A 21,419-nucleotide genomic window follows, 5' to 3' on the forward strand; every position below is an offset into this window, starting at 1 on the left:
CAATTACGTACTCAGAAGAATTATATATAAAATTAAAATATACAGGAGATATACAAAATAATATGAACACATAACAAATACACAACATTTATTTATTAATAAGGTATTGAACTATCATTTGCTTTTAAAACAGCTACATTCTTCTCGGAATAAATTCGTAAAATATCTAAATAGTTTCCAATAGAATGTTGCCCCATTCTTGTGCCAAAACATTTACTAATTGCTAGGGATATTGGAGATGAAAGGAAAATTCAGTACTCCTCAATCTCTACTCTAAAACTCCTCATAACAGATAAGATGTTTGATGACGTTCTGATCATTTTGTCCTCAAACTAAGACTGAAAATTCTTGGCTGTGTGTATGGGTACATTATCATTTTAGAATATAGCAGAGTTTGGCAGCAATATGCTAGTTATAGTAAGAACGTTATCATTGAAAATGTCAAGGTATTCAATCGCAGTAATCCTACCAGCGATGTGAATTAGAGGACCAGCTGAATACTATCATATTGCCATCCAGATCACAACGAAACCTCCCCCATGCTTGACTGCAAGAAGCAGACCGTCCGGATCGTAAGCTTCTGTAGGGCTTCTCCATGCATAAACCCAACCGCTTGTAGAAATTAGTAACGTAAACGATGATCTATCGGACAATATCACATTCTTGCAATCATCTATCGACGTTTTATGATAATTGCACCGCCTTTTTCGAAGCTTAGCGTTGGTTTCCGTTATAAAGGGTTTGGCAATCGCAGCCTTTCCATGAATGCTCGCCGTACTGTTTTTGACGAAACAGAATTACTCAAGTGAATGTTAAATTTTGTTGTAACTTTTGTCTCGATAGTTTTATATTATCCCGTCACAATCCTTTTTAATATTCGACGGTCTCTCTTAATTAACTTTGGATTTCGCCAACTGTTCCTCTTCGGCGTTGATACTGTCGCTTATAAAACGTTAAACAATTGAGCTATTTTCGTCAAAAACGCTTCCGCTAACCGACCAATAAGGATTTGACCTTTTGATCGCTGGTAGACTGCAGCATTTAGACTACTAATAACCAGCATGCTACAAGATATACTATATTACATAGCTTTGACATTATTTTGGCTCTGTATATTCATTTATCTATCCCTGTATATTTTTATATATTTTGGTTTAATACTTCATAAAGGGCTTACATGATTATAGCTTATAGCTTAATTATACAACAAAAACTGAGTAATTTCGTAGCAACTATTTTATATTAGTTTTGGATATAACTTTTATTTTTATCCATTATTAATCATAAATATCTATCTAAGTAATAAATTCAACGGTAAAATTTCGAAAAAAATTACCTTAACCTCACTTATTTAAAATAAAAATAATTTGGCATTTGTCCCTTCTAGTTTAATAGAGATTGTCATTAAATAATTTTAAGAGCGTAAAGTTAATAATACCCAATTATCTGTAACTGAAAGGCCGAATGCTAAATAGAGATTATCTAGAATAAAAAGTATAGTATTAAAATGGTTTTTACAGCTATTATACTGCACCGTAATCTAGCATTACAATAAACGAATAATTCTCCAAGGGCCTCTAATACAAAGCCATAAAAGTGAGGCAATAAAAACTCCAAGCCAAGATGATTAAAGTCGACATTAATAGTTTTCGTTCAAGTTTAGCTGGAACGAACAATGGATGTTTCTTTTTAATTCACCAAAAATGGGATAATCAGAAAATGGAAATAATTATTTTTAAACTTGTGTTGTGAATTACGAATATATTTTTTGATGTTCTTGATGTAATAATATTTATGTATTAACATTGCTGTTTTTGTATAAAATGCACCTCACTTCAGTACACTACACAAAATCAAGTGGTTTGATTCTGTTGGGTCTCCGTGCTGTTCTGGTGTTATCCAAGAGTTGTAATACTTTAATACTGACCTTGACCTTGATTTCTCGAGTGACAGTCAGTACTTGAAAGTCTCTTTGTAAGTAATCAGTCCTGTAGTAACTCAGGACTTTGTTCTGAAAAACTTATATTGTATTTATATTATTTTTCGCGAAACATACCTAATTGAATACGGTATGTCCATATAGGTAACAGTACTTGCTTGTACAATAGTAATTTATTGTGTGCTGATAATTGACATTTTCTTCCAATTAACCAATACATTTTCCTATATTTTAACTCCAGTTCTTTTCCTTTCTTTTGTATATGTTCCTTCCAGCGAAGTTTTGCAATAAGGTTCATTCCCAGTTACTTAGTGTTGTTGGAATGATTGTTATATGGTATTTTTTTATTGGTGCTTGTGCAGTCTGATTATACGTGAATTGAATCTGTACAAATTTACTTTCGTTAATTTTTTTTGGGCCCAATTATTTATATAAACTTGCCTGTTTGTAATTTTCGCGTGGCTTCTTCGTTATTGTCTATGGCAACAAGAATCGCAGTATTATAGTTTAGCCATCATCATATTTTCCATTTGTGGTATATCACATGTGTAGAGTAGCTAAAGACTTGGTCCCAATACACTTCCTTGTGGTACATCTGCTTTAGCTTCTTTTATTGTAGGGTTGGCTTCTTCTTGTTTGACTCCAAACATCTTGGTTGTAATGTAAGATTTTAATAGTTTAGCGTGGTACTTCGATAGCATTTTCTGTAACTCATGAACAAGATCGTCATGGTATACATTGTGGAAGGCTTGTGCTACTAATAATATAGCTGAACATATTTTTTACTTTTATAGGCATTTACATTTGTTATTATATGTACCTGGTCAATAGTTTAATATTTCTTAATATACTCAAACTTGTGTGTAGGTATTAAGTTTTATCTCTCTTTAAATCTACATAAATAAAAGTCAATCGTCGAAATATATGAACTCCCATAACTTTAGAACCACTGTACCAATTTGGATAGATCTTTTTTGTTATTTTCGCTAATGTCAAAACAGCTTTATACAAAGAAAAATTGAAAAAAAAAAGCCTATAGAAAAGTTTTTTACATTTAAATCTCATAATATGAAAATAGTGGCACAGAACGAGATATACGAAAATGTGCTAAAACTAAATTAATACATTCAGTCAAGAACATCAAAAGCAAGGCATTTTTAAGTACAGTTAGGAACGGAATATTAAAACAAGCTAATCAAAACATTATCATACTGAAGAACCTGGAGAAACAGCTAGAAACGTCATCATGAAATACATTAAGAAGCTTTGATGAAGAGAAAATATAATCAATATCATCCTGAACTACATAGAAATGTTATTGACAATTCAAATTATAAAATTGTACTCATAGGAAATCGGTTGCCTTGTATTACAACTTTCGAATCTAGGAGTAATACTCTATTTACGTTACTCCCAGCCAAACAGGCATCAGCTATATTACATGCAATCAGTACATTCAAAGTTTAAATGTATCTTAATTTCCTCAATCAATTTTTATCCTGTTCTCAGTGAAGTAGGCGGATATTGGCTAGATATTAATAAAGATATTATTTTTTGCAGGTTACCAGTGCCTTGGTTGCTATTTGGCATCATTTATCGACAACCGGTGGAAGTAAACTCATCGGGAATGGTATGTTCCATAACCATCCTGTTTATGATGCTGGTGTTCGTGATCATCTCCATTGCTTGTTTCCGGTGGAGAATGAACAAGGTAATATACTAAAAATAAATTGTGTTAAAAATCAGATTTATTTGAATATTAAATTAGTTTTCATATATCGATTTAAGACAATCAAATTTTTTAAATTTTTTGAGGTCTATACATGGCATTATACAAAAGATAATAACGACTGCGAAAACTCAACTATAACTTTATAGTGAAAGCCTTAGTAAACTGTTTTTTTTTATTAATTACATCTTACATTAGACATGCTTAGTACAATCTTAATTTATAAATTAATTTATTACTACTGATTAATACATCAGTATGTATTTCCCAATTTAAAATAAAACTAATTTACTTAAGGTAAGTTAAGAATACACTAACAAATTCATGTGTTTTGGTTCGCTTCAATTTTTTTATTTCCTGTACTCTAGTAGCTGTATTGCTTCCACATTGCTGTGATTTAGCAACCTTATTTCAAGTTTTAAGGTGAAATCTTGAATCACTTCGTGTATCCATTTGATATCGAGGTCGTGCAGCTCTTCGTTGGTCACATAGGGTTGGTCATGCGATAAGCATTGGTAATTAATCGTAGAACTTTATTTTGAATGCGTTGGTTTACTATTTGGTTTGATGTTTTAGTGCAACCCCATATTTGCACCCTATAGGTCCAAATTGGCTTTATGATTGATTGATAAAGGCCTAGAAGTTTCTATGTCTTATGAAAGGATTCCCTACATCCCTCATATCCTTAACTTTTCTATTGATACATTGCAATCTAATAGTACCCTCTGAAATAAATGTACTAATTATGTTTAAAAAGAAAAATTTTATGTAACAGAGCTAACATCAAGATGATCCTTATTCGTATGTGGACGGTTTCTTTTTGGTGAATCTAGCATTATATTGTTCTTCATTTTTTTTAAATTTTAGTTACAGCACCCATACTAATATTCAGTGCAGTTGCAACACGCAACAGCTATTCGCTTTTGTGGCCAAAAATTAACATTCCATTAGAATATTACACACTGTGTATGGAGCACAAGAGCGGACAGAAAAAATCATTAAGCTTAGTTTCAGTGAAAAGGAATTTGTTGTCCTTAAGATCAACCATTTCATTTTTCTTCATCCCCATGTTGCTGGGAATTCAGGCAAAGAAAATATTTCCGTTTAGTATGGTCAGTTCGTAAGGAGTATTGTAAATATTTACAATTATTAGATGATCGTGATTTTATGATTCCATAGCACTTAACATACTAGAAGAGGCTCATTCAGAAGCCACTCAAGAGATTTACACAAAGCAAACCGTTCAGCAGTGAAGATAGTAGTATGTTTCGTATATTTTCCTTCATCCCCAAGTTGCTGGGAATCCAGGCAAAGAAAATATTTCCGTTTGGTATGGTCACTTCGTAAGGAGTATTGAAAATATTTACAATTATTAGATGTTCGTGAGTTTATTATTCCATAGCACTTAACATACTAGAAGAGGCTCATTCAGAAGCCACTCAAGAGATTTACACAAGGCAAACCGTTTAGCAGTGAAGATAGTAGTATGTTTCGTATATTTTCCTTCATCCCCATGTGGCTGGGTATCCAGGCAAAGAAAATATTTCCGTTTAGTATGGTCACTTCGTAAGGAATATTGAAAATATTTACAATTATTAGATGTTCGTGAGGTTATTATTCCATAGCACTTAACTATAGCATTAACTCAAGAGATTTACACAAGGCAAACCGTTCAGCAGTGAAGATAGTAGTATATTTCGGGAGGTTAAAATATCATTAACAGACCTCAGAACCAACACCCTCACTGGTCTTTGAACCGTCTGTATATAAAATACGCGACAAAAGATATCCTGAAGGAAGGTCACGAACATTAATTTACGGTAATGTTTATAAGTGGCTATGAATATTGTGACAAAGCGAACGCTGTGTAAAAATTTGTGTAAGTTAAAGATAATGATAATTTAATGAATATTTTGAGTACATTTCAATGAGACATTAAAAACTCCATTCTAGTAAACAAAAATATAGTTATTAGAGGGAAGGGTCTGACCTTCAAATTCAAAAAAAAAAATCAGTTCGGACCAGTGAAAGTAACAACTATTACGGACACAATAATATCCAGACTAATTGACCCATTTGCCAACTTTTCTCATTTCCTGTTTCCAAACTAAATTAAATTTAGTTGTGGGTCCGCCTGGCGGTCGTCGCCATTAATGCTGGTATTTTATTTTACTATTTCCCGAAATCTTTAGCTCGAAACGAACCGTTCTTGCTATATAATTTATTCGAAAACGACCGAGGGGGTCTCCTCTTTCAAGCAATCATTTATATTTCAATGGAGCATCGAAACGTTCGTGTTCGCAAACAAAAATCTTTTAGTTCTTTTGACGCGAATCATAAAAGAACAAGTAGTTAATTGTTCTGAGTAAGTTTTATCGCGATAATTGTTACAATAATTACATAGTTTCAGTTCTTTTTATCGCGTACATTGAAACCATTCAGCTGGTTCTTTTACACCATTATATAACAATATATATTGGATTTAGTAGCTACTATTGCTATGTTATTGTGATCCAGTTACGGGATAATACGACATTTTTAATAATAATAGTTTTCTTTTGTTACAGGTTTGATATTAAATTGCTTACATTTCTCCATGGAAAGAAACCTTTATATATCACGTATATTTTGATTTTTATTGAATATATTTTATTGAACACTACATGTAATAGATCATATTACTATTAATTAATAACAGTTAAAATGAAAATACACTTTCTACTTTCACTTACACAATTTTTTCTCAAATGCGGCCGTTTTTCGTCGATTTCGTCTTTCAAACGGTCCAATAACGCTATGTAATAGTCGCTGTTGATGGTCCTTCCTTCTTCAAGGTTGTCAATGATGATTATTCCATGGGCATCCCAAAATACAGACGCTATAACCTTGCCAGCCGGCTGTCGCGTTTTCCCACGCTTTGGAGCGGATTCATCGTGTGCAGTCCACTCAGATGACTGTCGATTAGACTTCGGAGTGAACTGATGGAGCCATGTCTCATTCATTGTCACATATCGACGCAAAAATTCGGGTTTATTACGCTCGATCATTTTCAAACACTGCTCCGAATCATCAACTCGTAGTCGTTTTTGGTCAAAAGTGAGCTCGCGCGGCATCTATTTTGCATAGAACTTTCTCATACTCAAATATTCGTGAATGATATGATGTACACGTTCAGTTGATATCTTTAGAGCGTCTTCTATTTCATTCAGTTTCAATTTACGGTCATTCAAAATCATTTTGTGGATTTTTTGAATGTTTCCGTCGGTAACAACCTTGGGCGTCCACTGCGTTCACCGTCATCGGTGCTCATTTCACCACGTCTAAACTTAGCATACCAATCCTTGATGGTTGATTTTCCAGGGGCAGCGTCCGGCAACGCGGCCTCAAGCCAAGTTTTTGCTTCAACTATATTTTTTCCCTTCAAAAAGCAATATTTAATCAACATGCGGAATTCCTTTTTATCCCTTTTTTTCACAATTGCAAAAGTTGCTTCACTCAAAATGTTATAATTCACGAACTAATGATCCGACAGCTGTCAAATTTATACATGCATCTCTTGAGGGTTAGGGCTAACTAAAAAGCATATGGATTTATTTCTAGTAGAGCCATCTATGTGTCAGGCCGGAGACTTTTCAATCAACTTGTTATGTATGTTATATCATGCAACCGTTATGGCCCTGACTAAAAAGTATAAATCAGAGATGAACAAAGGCTTTTTTATTGCATGGCATGATGACCTTGATCAACATATATCCTGGTGTAGCCGCTTGGTTGTCGGTCGTGTCGCCCGAGTTTTGTGGGGATAAATCAAGATATGAATGCAGAAAATGTATTTCAAGAAATATTTGCGCTCCAATCCTGTGGTAATTTTTGCAACAAATTGTCGATTACGTGTTTGTAATCCGGTGATTTATGGGTAAGTGACTTGTGGAGAAAGTTGTGAACAACACTTTTAAACGATGCCCAACCGCTGCGTTCATCAGGCGTTAAATATTTTATCGACTTTGCGTCTGCCATTAACTTTTGAAAATCAGGCCCGGCAAATGTTCCTTTTTAATTTTTGCGTATGACAGTTTTGGGAACAATTTGGTTAAATACTGGAAAGCCGGTCCTTCGTGGTTGGGTGCTTTAACAAAGTTCTTAATAAGGCCAATTTTAATATGAAGAGGTGGCAATAAAACGTGTTGTCGATTCACAAGCGATATAGAGGACACGTCTCATTGTCCTGGCTCATAATGGGTCTACTCGGCCACACCTTCTTCACATAATAATGATAATCTGCGCGGCTATCCACATACCGTGCAATTGAGGGTTGAAAAGTTCACCCGAATTTGTAAACTTGTGTAATATATACTTTTAAATGTTTAGTTTAAATACACTTATTTTCACTAACATTGAAATATTAATAATTTACCTATTTTTGTTCCAGGGCCTTGGCTTCACCATGTTTTTACTGTATTTTGTCTTCGTGACAGTATCGCTCATGTTCGAGTACAAGTATATCTTGTGTCCAGTGTAAAAAGGGACTAGTACCGTTGTTACAAAAAAAAGACTTATATAATGTAATAGTAGTAAAGAGAGGTAAGATCCTTGGAATGGCCTGATTCTCGTTGTTCCCCAACAGTTATGAGCAATAGAAATGACATCATTTCCGGTTAATTATAACGGTAGCGCCTAACAAAACCAACGAGAATCGGATCACGTCACCAATCATCCTTGTTAATCAATCTATCTCAAATTATAGTATTTTATAAAGACGATTAAAGTTTTATACTAACGGGCATAGTGGGCGTATTTGTTTAAATAACTCGGGTTCGCTAACATATCAACGTTGGCTACACTTTAAATTACATAATCATCCCATCCGTATCAAACATAGCGATGGATATCATTTTGGTAAGCTTAAGATCACAGACTGTCACATGAGTATATCAAAAAGAATAACGTACAAAACAAGCAAAAAGCAACTTTACCAAATCAAATGCAATTTGTCCACCCATCAGTTCAGTTCAAGCAAACATGGAACAGTACAAAAACAATGAGCACTTGTTACTTATCCGTCACAATTGGTGTATCGTCAAACGCAAAAACTCATTGAACCTGAGAAATCATTAACATTCGAAATTAAAAGCACAAAAATTACTTCCAAAGGTTACTTAAAACGAAAAAAAAAAGATTGAGAGGAATCCGAGTCGCATTTTCGATATCGGTCAGTCATCACTGAACACCAAAACTCGATCATGCAACATCGATTCCGTTAGTACTACTTTAGAATGGAGATCCCCGACCACATAGCAATAATAGACAAAAAAGAAGATGCGTTCTTGTTTTTTTAGTATGATATTAGGGGACGTCGAAGAATTATAAATATATATACGTATATATGTATAAACGCAAATAAAATATACCAAAAAAGCTGATAAATATGTTTCGTTCTCATTTTTACTTTGATATTTAATGTAGTTTTTAATAGTGAGGTTAGACTTTTTTAAACAAGTATTTAAATAGGCGTAGATGAAAAGGAAACAACGGAAGAATGTAATAAATAAAACATTTTTGTTGGAGGTTTAACATTAAATGACTTAATTTTGACGATCTATCTTAGGGTCAATTTATCAATAATTCCTAATAGAATGATAGTGATCTAGTAAAATTTAATAATTTTTGAATCATCCTTCCGCATCTGATCATTATCCTTAAAATTGACACTGACATCATGAATACATTATTTACACAGAAAATAGTAGATTGTTAAATCATCATTCTGCTTTCTATTTATATCTCTCTTACTTCTCATGTGGTTTGATATTGATATTTTTAAAAATATTGATAGATCGGTGAAAAAAAAATTCGATATCAAACCGCGCAACGTTGATGCCTAGGGGGAAAGATCAGGTATGTTATCAATATCATGTATGTATATATCTGAATATCAACGTATCAACTATGTTATATATAATATACAGTTCAATTTCCATTAAAAATTGTCAAGAGATAATCTTTCTTTAGCATCTTTCTAGACTCTATTTTTACAGTTTCATCTTCCTAGACTCTACTGGTTTCCTACGAGAACCAGTTTTGCTTCAGAAATCTGTAATAATGAACAAGTATATTACCTGTAACAATTTATTAATTTCTTCGAATTTTTTTTATAACATCTTAATTTATACTTGGACTAATTCACAAGCAAGACGAGCGCGAGAAAATACATCAATATGTATTCCTCAATTATTAAATTATAACTTATAGCTATAGTTTACACTAAAGGTATACACTTTATGTAAGTTCGTATGGCTTTGTTCGCCTGACATCCTGCGCGCTGTCCAGCAGTTGTATTGCTTCCACGTTAGTATGATTTAGTAATCTTCTTTCGTGTTTTACGGCGAAATCTTGGATAACTTCGCAAATCCATTTGATGTCCAGGTCATCGTGCAGTTCTTCGTTGGTTACGTAGCGATAGGCACTGGTAATCAATCGAAGAACCTTGTTTTGACAGCGTTGTATGACTAGTTTATTTGAATTTTTAGTGCAACCCCATATTTGCACCCCATAGGTCCAAATTGGCTTTATAATTGTATTATAGATCCACTTCTTTGATTTTAGATCAAGTTCAGAGTATCCTCCGACTACCCAGTATAGTTGTTTTATTTTGGTTCTAATGTCTTTTGCTTTTTGTTTAACGTGATGTTTCCAATTTAATCTACCGTCAATATGGATTCCAAAGTATTTTTAGCTGATTCTGCTTGAGGAATAGGGCATCCATTGAGTGATATAATTAAGTTTTTATTATTTGGCCGCAATGCAAAATTAACGCGGACAGATTTGGAGCTATTAAGTTGAATTTTCCAATCTTTTGTCCATTTGTAAATTTTATTGAATACCACTTGCACTTTTTCTATTTCCCTAGACAGAAATATATCTCTTGCCATAATAATTGTGTCGTCAGCAAAGATTCCAAGTAGTGTTTCTTTTGTTGTTGGAATGTCAGCAGGACATCCGTAAATTAACGTGGACAGATATTTTCCAATCTTTTGTCCGAATGCCACTTGATCATTATTCCAAGTAGTGTTTCTTTTGTTGTTGGAATGTCAGCAGCTTAAAGCAGATATTTCTTCGAATGCTGATCATTATTTTCGTTTAATTTGCGTCAGGGAAAAGTGGCGGAAATACAAATTACGAGTGTTTTCATCAACGCTAATGAATGTATTAATAAAAACTGGGTAATTAAGTTGCGTTAAAAGGTCACAAAAAAATTAAGTAATTTAATGTTAAATGAGCCGTAATAAAAACTTCCCGACATCAGTTGAGTACGAACATTAACAATTAGTAAAATTTAACAAAAATAACGATAGCTGAAATATACATATCTAGTTTTAGATATATCAAACATGATGAAAATGATAAAAAATTAGCAATTAGTAGATTATAAATAAATTTAAATGAGGAAACTGTAGAAAGCAAAACATTGTATATATAGTTGAAATGTTGGGCACTTCGGTCGATCCAGGCCTCTGGTAAAAGTGCCTCTTGTTACTTTGTTTTACCCTATGTGATATTGGATTGGATCCTTCATAACGACTCTCCAAATAATCTCACGTATAAACCCTGTTCGATAACAGATTCATTCAAGATACAGGAAACTGTAATGTCATAAACATAACCTTTTTAAGACATTTATCCAAAGCAAATGTTTAAATTCTATTTATATCAATTTTAAATTACATATATAAGAACAAATTATTTGGAGGATCTTAATTATCTATAAAAATTAAACTGCACTTGTTTTAATAAAATATAAATTTAAAGGAAATTAGAGAATATCACTTGCCATTTATATAATTTCTTTCGTGGCATAGAGAATATTAAATAAGAATATTTAAGGATTAATAAACTAATATATAACTTTAATTACATATATATTATAAACGAAAAGTTTCCAAAGAAATATGGTACCGACGATTCAATAGATAAAATTGAATGACTACCACTCGAATGTTTGTTGGGATGTTTCTTTGAAAGCTGAGTAAAACCATCCAATCCGTACACAGACCTAGACAATTAAAAAGCTTTTTGTCAGAAGGCTTTCTTAGTTATTTTATAGATTTTTACAATTGTTGATATAAACACATTAGGACACGTAAATAAAGAAAATAAAACATTCAATGCAAAACGATCAACGCACATTGTTATATTTTAATTTTATATCATCAATGAGTGTTTTGATTTGATTTTAGATCTGACAGCACAATATTTAATTACTTTGCATTTTAAAATTTTAGGTTTGTTTAGTTGCATACACTACTGTTCCAAAAATTAGGGCCTTATAAGAGTACATTAACATGGCATTTATTAACAGCTTCCAGTTTTGTGGTCCTAAATTTTTTAACAGAAGTTTATACAAACAACGTAAAATGTTATCTATAATATGTAGACATCAAAAAGGCCTCTAGAAAAAATATAAATATAAGTATTTATATTTTTATAATGTAATAAGGGAAGTTATGATGTCTAAAATTCAAGATAAGCAATTTATACTCCCCTCTCCGTCATTACACCATATTTGTTTATATTTCAAGGGAAATTAATAAACGCCCCAGTCTTTGAGAACAACAATAGTTTTTAAATGATGTTTAGCTCATATTGAGCAATGTATATTGTGTAAAAACGCCATATGTATAGAGTTTTGCGTTGCTTTTAATTTAACGTAGATCAGAAACAAGTTGTCTGTTGTTGAATACAATAAGAAAAGTATATACTTATATATAAATATACAGTTAAACAAAAAAAAATAAGCGCAAGACTAGTTACAAATGGTAACCATTCATTTGGAAAACTGTTTTAGTTGTACCTACACCTCTGTAATGTCCTTTCTATATTAATAAGATGCTTTGTGATTGGATAATGTTATCGTGGTAAAATGAAAACTGAAAAAATGAGTTTGTTTGCACCAAAATTAAATATAGAAAAAATTAATTAAAAGTATCTGAAAAAACTAGTCCAGTAGAATAGACGTTATATATGATTAAATGAAAACATTCTTTATGCTTGTATTACCTTACATGTAACTTTTACTCTTTCCAATGTAACTTGCATCTTTCAAGAGTTTCCAGCATTTAACCGAAACAAGTAAACTGTCGATATATTGGTGTCCGTATTAATTTATTCCAATGCATTCAACCGCTTCTGTCAGATAATGTCACTGTCAAAATCGCCCCAGCCAACTACGCGTTTATATACATATAATGAACTTTTCAATACGCCATCCAATATATTGACAAATTATCACTCAAAATTATTAAGTCTGTTGTAATGTCACACAACCGACTCAATACGTTTTCGAAAAAACGAAATTAAATAATGGAACCGCTGCTATTTAGATTTCCTATATCGAATATGTATCATGTGTTGTAAACTTTTAATTATATTAATTTCGTTTGAATGACTTACACTGATTTCTTACATAAGACATATCTTAAAATTAAAGGCATATCGTTTCGTCTGTGTTACATTCACCAAATTATTTATTCTAAAAAACTAATTTTATAAACGTTGTTATGGATACAAATAAAAAACAGTTGAGAAAAACGAATAATTGTTCTGGGGCTATAAATACTCATTCTACAATCCTGATTTTAAAAATCTGATAGTTTATGTTATACAATTAGTACATACTTATGTTTTATATAAGTCTGATTATAATAATTAACATAAATAACATTCATACTTTAACGAAAATAGTACAGAAGTAAAATATTTTTACTTTTGGTAATGTATATTTATATCAATTCTCAGTTCACAATTGCCAATAGTAAAAATTTTATTATTTTACCAAATAATAACATTAATTAAAATGTACATGAAATAAAATATAAAATTGTTAATGATGTATCCCTATAGATTGTTATCGCTAGAAATTTTTATTATATCATAAAAATGTATTTACAACCATTTTAAGTAATGGTATGTTACTTTTGCCGACAATATACATAATTAAAGTGATATGGTGTTTTATTGTCTCTTTTGAAATCACAATTTAATACTAAGAATAAGACAAAAAAATTTCGTATTATAAAATAGTTTACCAAAATTATTTTAAAATGCATCAGCGCTATTCAACGGTATATACTATGAAACAATCCTGCATAAGTTTTCTTATCAAACATTACAGATATCTATGTTGTAATAACCTATATGTTTGCTAATCTATATAAGCCTTGCTTCCCAGTATGAGCAATTTATCATAGATGGCGCAATCATCATTTATTATTTATGATTGTAATCACAAAACATTGAAATCTATTTGTGATTGTAGTGTTGATAAAGCTATAAGACCTTAACTTATTAATTTATCTAAGAATAATTCATTGCTAAATAACAACGTAATTTATGGAATGGTATTTTCTTTTTTTATTCCTGCATTATATTTATGACAGTAGGGATTTCTATGAAATGAAGAAAAAAAATAATGAAGCTTAACCTCAAATAGTATTATTAAACCTTTGTAATTTAAAATGCCATACAAGAATCCAATAATCTGCTTGAAATGCGAAGCAACTGAATCATCATTTTGGACAAATGCCGAGAATTTGGGGGTAATATGTTATAAATGTGTTAACGAGGCGAAAAAGGGCAGCGACGCCGAAGACGTTAAAGATGATGAAGATGATAAACCCAGTAGAAAACGAACTAGAGCATCTAGGACATATAAAACTAGGCTGAATCCCAACGCATTATCCAAATCAGGTATACCAAAAGGAAAGGGTAGGAGAGGTTTGTTTAAAAAAGTGCCTGTAAAAGCTCCTACAGCTGCTGCTACCACTGTCACTAGTGACTATGTGTTTTATAAGGTAATAATTTATTTTTTAATATTATGCATTAATGTGTGTAATCTGCATATTCAAAGGGTAGTTATGTACAAATTGGTGATATAATGTGCTTAAAAGATGAAGAAGATGATTGCTACTACGCACAAGTAATTGGCTTGATGACAGATCAGTATTGCAACAAAAGTGCTGTTATACAATGGTTATTGCCCACAGAAGAGAGCCCTCCTCCTAATGAAGAATTTGATCCAGCAACATATATTATAGGTAGAATATTTGTTTAAATAACATATATAAGTTCTAAACTTAAACTGTTTTATAATAGGCCCAGAGGAAGACATCTCTCGCAACTTGGACTGTATGGAATTTGTAATGCATGCCCCATCAGATTATTATAAGTCGAAAAATACCCCATACCCACATGTATTACCAACAAGTTCTGATACAAATTATATATGGACATCACTTGAATCAGTTAAAAGAACATAATTTTACTTTAAAAATACATTTATTTTTTGATTACACTAGTAAAAAATATATTAAATTCTTTATTATTTAGACTGCATTTTCTTTTCCTCATTCAGTACTGTTATCTAAAATTTTAAAAATTTAAAGAAATACACTAAATTTAAATTTGTATTACCATCCATTTCCAAAAAATTTTCTCTTTCTTTAACCACTCCGTATAGAAACTCAAGAGATTCATCATAGGTTCAGAATCAGAAAAAAATTTCTCAGCATATGACTTATCTTTCAGGGCTAACAATTCATATATTGTTAAGGAGCCATTAGCTTTCATGTCTATGCTATTACTGATCTGAAACACCAGATTAAACAATATTTCAATAGTAGGTATAAATATATATAAAAATAAATTACCTTTTCATACATTTTTTTAACCTGTTCATTGTATTCAAAAATCATATTATTATTTAAACATATTTTTCCAGAAATCCATTTTTTATAATTTATTACATCTTTTTCATTTAATTTTATAAGCTCCACAGGTATAAGATCAAGGTTTTCTTTAAAACCATCATATGATGCCGAAAAAACAGACTTATCCAAAACTTTTTCAATACATTCTTTAAGAGACACTGAAATTATAAAGGCTAGTGCTAAAAGCAATTCTCTACTGCAAACAGTTTCATAAAGAACATTAAAAAACTCCCTTCTTTCATAGTTTAATTGTTTTAGTTTATTTTTCACTTGTGCGATATCCGATTCATTTAATATCTTAAATATCACATTCCATAAAACCTCTACCTACAATGTATACATATTTTCATATTATATTCTTTGTGATACAGATACATACCACATTTTCATCGTTTTTATTAAATTTTGCTAATCGAAAATGCTCTGGTTTTAAATTAACTTTATAAACTAGGTTCAATACTTTACACAAAATCCCAATTGTATTTTTTATTTCTTGACTCATAGTTTAAGCAAAAGGATAAACACTCATTATAAAAACAATTTAAAAAAACAAATAATGTTACATAACCTTACAATCCAAATTTCAAAGGCTACGTATTTTTGTTTGATTTTTTACTTACCACAATTCGTTTAAATAGTTCGCTAAAGCGTTCGTATAAATAGTTTTGTCATGTTTAATCAACGTCAATGTTATTTAATTAACGTTGAAACCAATAAGCAAATTAATTTACCTCATTTAACTCCTACTGTCTTAGGTAGAAACGAAGACACCGAAATAAAAGATACTTTTGTATCAAAAAAACAAATACTGTTATATTCTGATATTAAAGAAAATAAGGTAAAACTTAAAGTTGTAGGAAAAGCATTGTCAGGTTGTAATGGTTTAGCTTTACAAAGTAATTTAGTATATACAATCGGTCACCATGATATAATTGAACTTCGAATAGGGAATCATAAATTCAAAGTAATATTTGACCCAGAACCTGAAAGTGATAAAACAGAAAGTGAAGTGAAAAAACGAAAAATTATGTATGATATTTTCAAGAAAGGGGAAACAAATATGGAATCTGCACAAGAATTAAACACTGTAGGTATGTGGGAGGATATCAATAATAAGGAAATGCTGATATATACCCCAGGAAATTGCGAAGGTAGAAATAAAATAGCCGGTTTTGATATTGATGGAACTATTATTAAAACAAAATCTGGAGCAAGATTTCCCACAAATATGGATGACTGGACTTGGTATCTTGGAGATGTCAAAAATCAATTACGGAAAGTGTATGAGGAAAAATACAAAGTGGTGTTCTTCACTAATCAGTTTGGCTTAAGGAATGATAATACAAAAATTAAGGATTTTAAGAAAAAAATTGAAAATATTCTTAAATCTTTAAATCTACCAGTTCAAGTATTTATAGCCATAGGAAAAAAACATTTTAGGAAACCTAGGACTGGGATGTGGGATTGTCTGTTAAATAAGAAAAATAATGATATTAGTATTGATATTAATCAGTCATTTTTTGTTGGTGATGCTGCTGGGAGAGAAAAAAATTGGGCCCCTAAACGAAATAAAGACCACTCTTGTGCAGATAGACTATTTGCAATGAATATTGGTTTGTTTCTTTTTTTTTATTTATTTTAACTGTATCTGTTAATATTTTTGTTTTAAAGGTTTAAAATTTTATACACCTGAAGAATATTTTTTGAAACAAAAACCAGTTCCATTTAAAATGCCAGAGTTTGATCCCAGAATTGATACAAGTAATTTGATGTATCCAGATGTTTCCTATCCCAAGCAGCACGTCGTTCTAATGGTTGGTGGACCAGGTTCAGGCAAAAGTAATTTTGTCAAAGGCAGTCTCATTCCTAAAGGTTACATTCATATTAGTAGGGATCAATTGGGTTCCTGGCAAAAGTGCGTTAAAGAAATGGAGGATGCTCTAGCACAGAAAAAGAACGTCGTCATTGATAATACAAATGTTGATAAGGAAACTCGATCTAGGTTTATTCAAGTGGCCAAGAAACTTAATGTTGATACTCGGTGTTTTGTTATGGATGTAACTGTGACTCAAATGAGGCACAACAATTTGTTTAGGGAATTGACTGATCCCAGTCACGCAGTCATCAGTGATATCATAATTTTCAGCTATCGAAAAAATTATCAGGAACCAGAATTATCCGAGGGATATGTAGATATATTAAAAATACCGTTTATCGCTAAATTTTCTAATAAAAATCATGAAAAATTGTATAGAAATTTTTTGTTAGATTAATTCAATAAAATATTTTTAAATAAATCCTATTGTCTTATTTAAAATTTACAGATGAGGAATTATAAATGAAAGCATCCATGTTTTTTATAAGTTTATTGCACCTTAGCCCCCTCTAGATATTTGTATATTACAGAGAAGTCCTTTTTAGCTAAGCCATATGTGATCATGGTTCTAAATAATTGATGCGACATCGCTGCCAGTGGGATAGGTGCATTAATACCTAAAGCTGCATCACCAGCTAAACCTGAAAATAAGATTTAATTGAGTCCTAGTACTAAAATAATAAATAATCAGTTCGACTATTTACCTAGATCTTTAGCAATCAATTCAACGGAAAAGCCTCCCTCATAATTATTGGCGGATGGGACGTTTTCCATAACGCCGGGGACCGGATTGTATGTATCAGAAGACCAGGATCGACCAGTAGAGATATTTACGACGTCGGTTAGTAATTTGGGATCGATTCCCAGTTTAACTCCTAGGTTCATCGCTTCTGCAGTCCCAATCATAGTAACTCCTATATTTGATGAAAAAAAATCGAATTGATTGAATATGAATGACACTTCAAATTATATTTATTTCTATGTTATCAATGAACGAATTAATTTATTTTCATAATTTAATTTAATCGAATATTAAATAAATATTTATTCTAAAAATTTATTTATAGTAAATATGACAATTAATCATTTTCTGTTGCATTCAGTCTTCATTTGACAGATTAATTAGAGGTACCAGGACAACAATTATGATCGGGTATGATGTCCGGTCATGTATGTAGTCGCCTTCAATACCGACTGGATAAAGACCAGTTTTTGTCAAATTTTACATTCTTGTCTATAGACAAATGTTATTGCTCTATCTAATATACCGCGTTGTTTATAAATAAGTAATTATCTCATATCATTGACTATTTCTCACCTAAAATTAAGTTATTACATAACTTTGTTATTTGTCCGGCTCCTGGTTTTCCGCAGTGCAGTACTTTCTTGCCCATGTGTAGTAAAATTGGCTCTACCTCATCGCAATCTTTTTTGGCGCCGCCAACCATGAAGCACAAGGTTCCAGCTTGTGCCCCTACAACACCACCGGAAACGGGGGCATCTAAGAAGCGGACGTTGGATTCTTGAGCGGCATTAAATACTTCTTGGGCCACCTACAAGTAATGTTACCTTGCATTGTTATATTTTATCATCAATTTTGATATGACTTATTACTGATTAAATGGGTTCTGAAAAATTACATTTTACAAAAAAATGCTAAAGGCGTAAGTGATAATTTAGAAACTTGTGCAAGGTATCGGATATATTTATAAACGCATAAATTTAACATTGAACCGCAATTACGTCTATCTGACTGATATCTGAGTTTATGTTAACAGATAAAATTTAACCTAAAAAACGATAAATTCGGATAAAATGTCGTATGATTCCTGTTTAATGAAAACAACGAGCTCGTGTTTATACTTCAAAATGATAGGAATATAAAAATTTACTTGTGGTCCGATAGTCGAACAGTCTAACACCAGAGAATTTTTTGCGACTCGTTTGAGAATGCCCTGCTCCCCTAAAATGGTGTCTTTGACGATTTTGCCATTTGGAAGCATGGTGATGACGATTTTCGAACCATCGACGACTTCCTCGAGCGACGAGCACGGTATAGCACCTGTACAGTTGATAATAGTAGCATCAGTTCGAGTAATATACCACAGATACATTGATCCGTGTGGAACGAATGCCAATTACCTTTTAAACTTTTGGCTGCTTCTGGAACTACATCATACACTTTGGGTTTTTCTCCATTCTTTATTAAATTATTGACCATTCGAGCTCCCATCTGACCCAAGCCAATGAACGCGATATTACTGTTCTGTCGCGCTATATTGTAATGTAAAAATAACATCCAATTTAATTCACATTATATATAATATTTGAAATAATAATTCATATTTATGATGCTCTAATAATAATGAAGCTTGATTGATATTATTGTATATATATACACACATATAAATGTATATATATATTTATATATATATATATATATATATATATATATATATATATATATATATATATATTACAATATTATTTTAATGCATATAAAATAGCATAATGTAAGTAAAAAATATTAAATTATTCTATTTGTAGGAGTGGGATTTATTCTCTCATTCAAGATAACGTTTTATCTATTTGAAAAGCAAATAAATAAAAAGTAATTTGTCTAAAATTTCCTGGTAATAAATATGATATAAATAGAAAGTTCAAAGTCCCTTGTATACACCTCCACATTTATATATAAATATAAATATATATATATATATATACATACATAAACAATCTTACATAACACTATACCATTGATAAAAAATATTTGAAAGTTATAAAATTCGTAAAAAGAAAAAACAGTAAATATAAACTTAGTAAAATAAATAAATTATATTTGTAAACAAATAATAATTAGAAGGATGAAACCATTTATATACCAATAAGTACAGAAAAATAAAATATTTTTTATCTAATACTGCGTCCTGCAAAAAACTCGAATTCTATTTATAGTAGTTAAATTTCGTTGAACCAAAGTTACACCCATTAATATTCAAAACAAATACCTAGGGGGAACATTTGATTATCATAGAATCTTGAGCTCTTAAAAACTATTGTGTTTGTATTAATAACATATTATATAATTCTGCATATTTATTATATAATTATGATAAAATTTGATCACATTATCTCAATCATAAAAAAAACAAAATTTCACAAAAATAAAAAATCTGTAATGTAAACAGCGCTAGTTCAAAACAAATCTATTTACAGAATTTTAATCAAACCCACAATCGCAACCAATCCCGAACCAAAACGTTAAATGCAAGTTCCTACATTACAATGGTGGCTACTTACTATGGACATTCTTCTCCACTTGAAGCAGGACTCTGATGCTGTTTCGAAGCATGTTTGCTATGCGGTCTTGTGCCTTGGACTGAATTTTTATCGGAATGAAACCCCTTAATAATCAACTAATGCGTCCAGAATTAACAACACAACAATCAAGTGTTCGAATATTGTCAACAAAATACATATATTACAATTTGACCTTAGAAACTCGATTTGGAGGTATGTGAATACCGTTCTAGTATAATTGGTTGCATAACGATTCGATGGCATTCTTTAAAAATATATAAATTAAAATTCAAAAAAGCTAAATATGCATTAAATCCGTTTCAGTATTATTGGTTGCATAACATATCAATTATATTTTTAAAATTAGTTTTTGTGTATTACTTCCATTTTATATAATAAGACGGTGTTATATTTATTAGAGATAGTGTCCATTAAACTACTTAGTTAATTTCAAACTCATCTTATTTCATGAACATATATAGAATTTGATTTAAGATGTTCTATTAAGCTGGGCTTGGTGCCGCAGTGGTAAAGGCGGTGGGACGATGCTCCTACTGTTGTGATAGCTGCGGGTTAGGATCCTGCTGGGGCATGGTCGTAAATTTATGTTTGTGATTGTTGAAAATTTGTGAATGTTCTAGACAAGAGTGTAAAATCCGTCAAGGGAAATGAGAGATCCCAGTCACGCCAGTAATCAGACTGGGTAAGACAGGATCGGAATGCTTTCTGGGACCATTTCTTCTAAAGTTGGACGATGGGCTTAATGCTGAGGACCGCGGTTCGGACCCCAAGTTAAACTTTAGGCCCAGTCCA

At 31.4% G+C, this 21,419-nt stretch overlaps 5 protein-coding genes across 7 annotated transcripts in view; 3 read left to right on the forward strand and 2 right to left on the reverse strand.

Moving 5' to 3' along the window:
- Nckx30C overlaps positions 1-9,543 on the forward strand; it is a 135,649-nt gene extending 126,106 nt beyond the window's left edge. The window contains exons 7-8 of one of the 3 annotated variants that reach the window (XM_076411719.1): positions 3,500-3,650; positions 8,098-9,543. In XM_076411719.1, coding sequence (XP_076267834.1) covers positions 3,500-3,650; positions 8,098-8,187 — 241 coding nt within the window. In that variant the 3' untranslated portion in view covers positions 8,188-9,543. The remainder of the gene's footprint in view (positions 1-3,499; positions 3,651-8,097) is intronic. The other 2 variants (XM_076411718.1, XM_076411720.1) reach the window with 2 other exon arrangements.
- A 4,410-nt stretch (positions 9,544-13,953) lies between these two features.
- On the forward strand, positions 13,954-15,045 carry LOC143201069 (GATA zinc finger domain-containing protein 1). Its single transcript, XM_076411917.1, has 3 exons — positions 13,954-14,515; positions 14,572-14,758; positions 14,817-15,045. The coding sequence occupies exons 1-3, from the start codon at positions 14,180-14,182 to the stop codon at positions 14,978-14,980; spliced, it is 687 nt and encodes a 228-aa protein (XP_076268032.1). The 5' UTR covers positions 13,954-14,179; the 3' UTR covers positions 14,981-15,045.
- Positions 14,981-16,027, reverse strand: LOC143201068 (uncharacterized). The gene is made up of 4 exons (XM_076411916.1): positions 15,810-16,027; positions 15,371-15,757; positions 15,135-15,308; positions 14,981-15,084 (listed from the first exon to the last, which is right to left on the reverse strand). The coding sequence occupies exons 1-4, from the start codon at positions 15,930-15,932 to the stop codon at positions 15,043-15,045; spliced, it is 726 nt and encodes a 241-aa protein (XP_076268031.1). The 5' UTR covers positions 15,933-16,027; the 3' UTR covers positions 14,981-15,042.
- PNKP (Polynucleotide kinase 3'-phosphatase) lies at positions 15,998-17,727 on the forward strand. The gene is made up of 2 exons (XM_076411913.1): positions 15,998-17,043; positions 17,102-17,727. The coding sequence occupies exons 1-2, from the start codon at positions 16,101-16,103 to the stop codon at positions 17,701-17,703; spliced, it is 1,545 nt and encodes a 514-aa protein (XP_076268028.1). The 5' UTR covers positions 15,998-16,100; the 3' UTR covers positions 17,704-17,727.
- Positions 17,728-17,781: 54 nt separating this feature from the next.
- On the reverse strand, positions 17,782-20,825 carry LOC143201067 (3-hydroxyisobutyrate dehydrogenase, mitochondrial). Its single transcript, XM_076411915.1, has 6 exons — positions 20,607-20,825; positions 19,449-19,580; positions 19,199-19,368; positions 18,625-18,859; positions 18,011-18,220; positions 17,782-17,947 (listed from the first exon to the last, which is right to left on the reverse strand). Exons 1-6 carry the CDS (start codon positions 20,656-20,658, stop codon positions 17,796-17,798), a joined length of 951 nt encoding a protein of 316 aa, XP_076268030.1. The 5' UTR covers positions 20,659-20,825; the 3' UTR covers positions 17,782-17,795.
- Positions 20,826-21,419: the final 594 nt, after the last annotated feature.

Source organism: Rhynchophorus ferrugineus, unplaced genomic scaffold (genome assembly GCF_030347505.1).
Source record: "Rhynchophorus ferrugineus isolate W39M unplaced genomic scaffold, kcgeb_rfMv2 rfM8, whole genome shotgun sequence".
NCBI lineage: Eukaryota > Metazoa > Arthropoda > Insecta > Coleoptera > Curculionidae > Rhynchophorus > Rhynchophorus ferrugineus.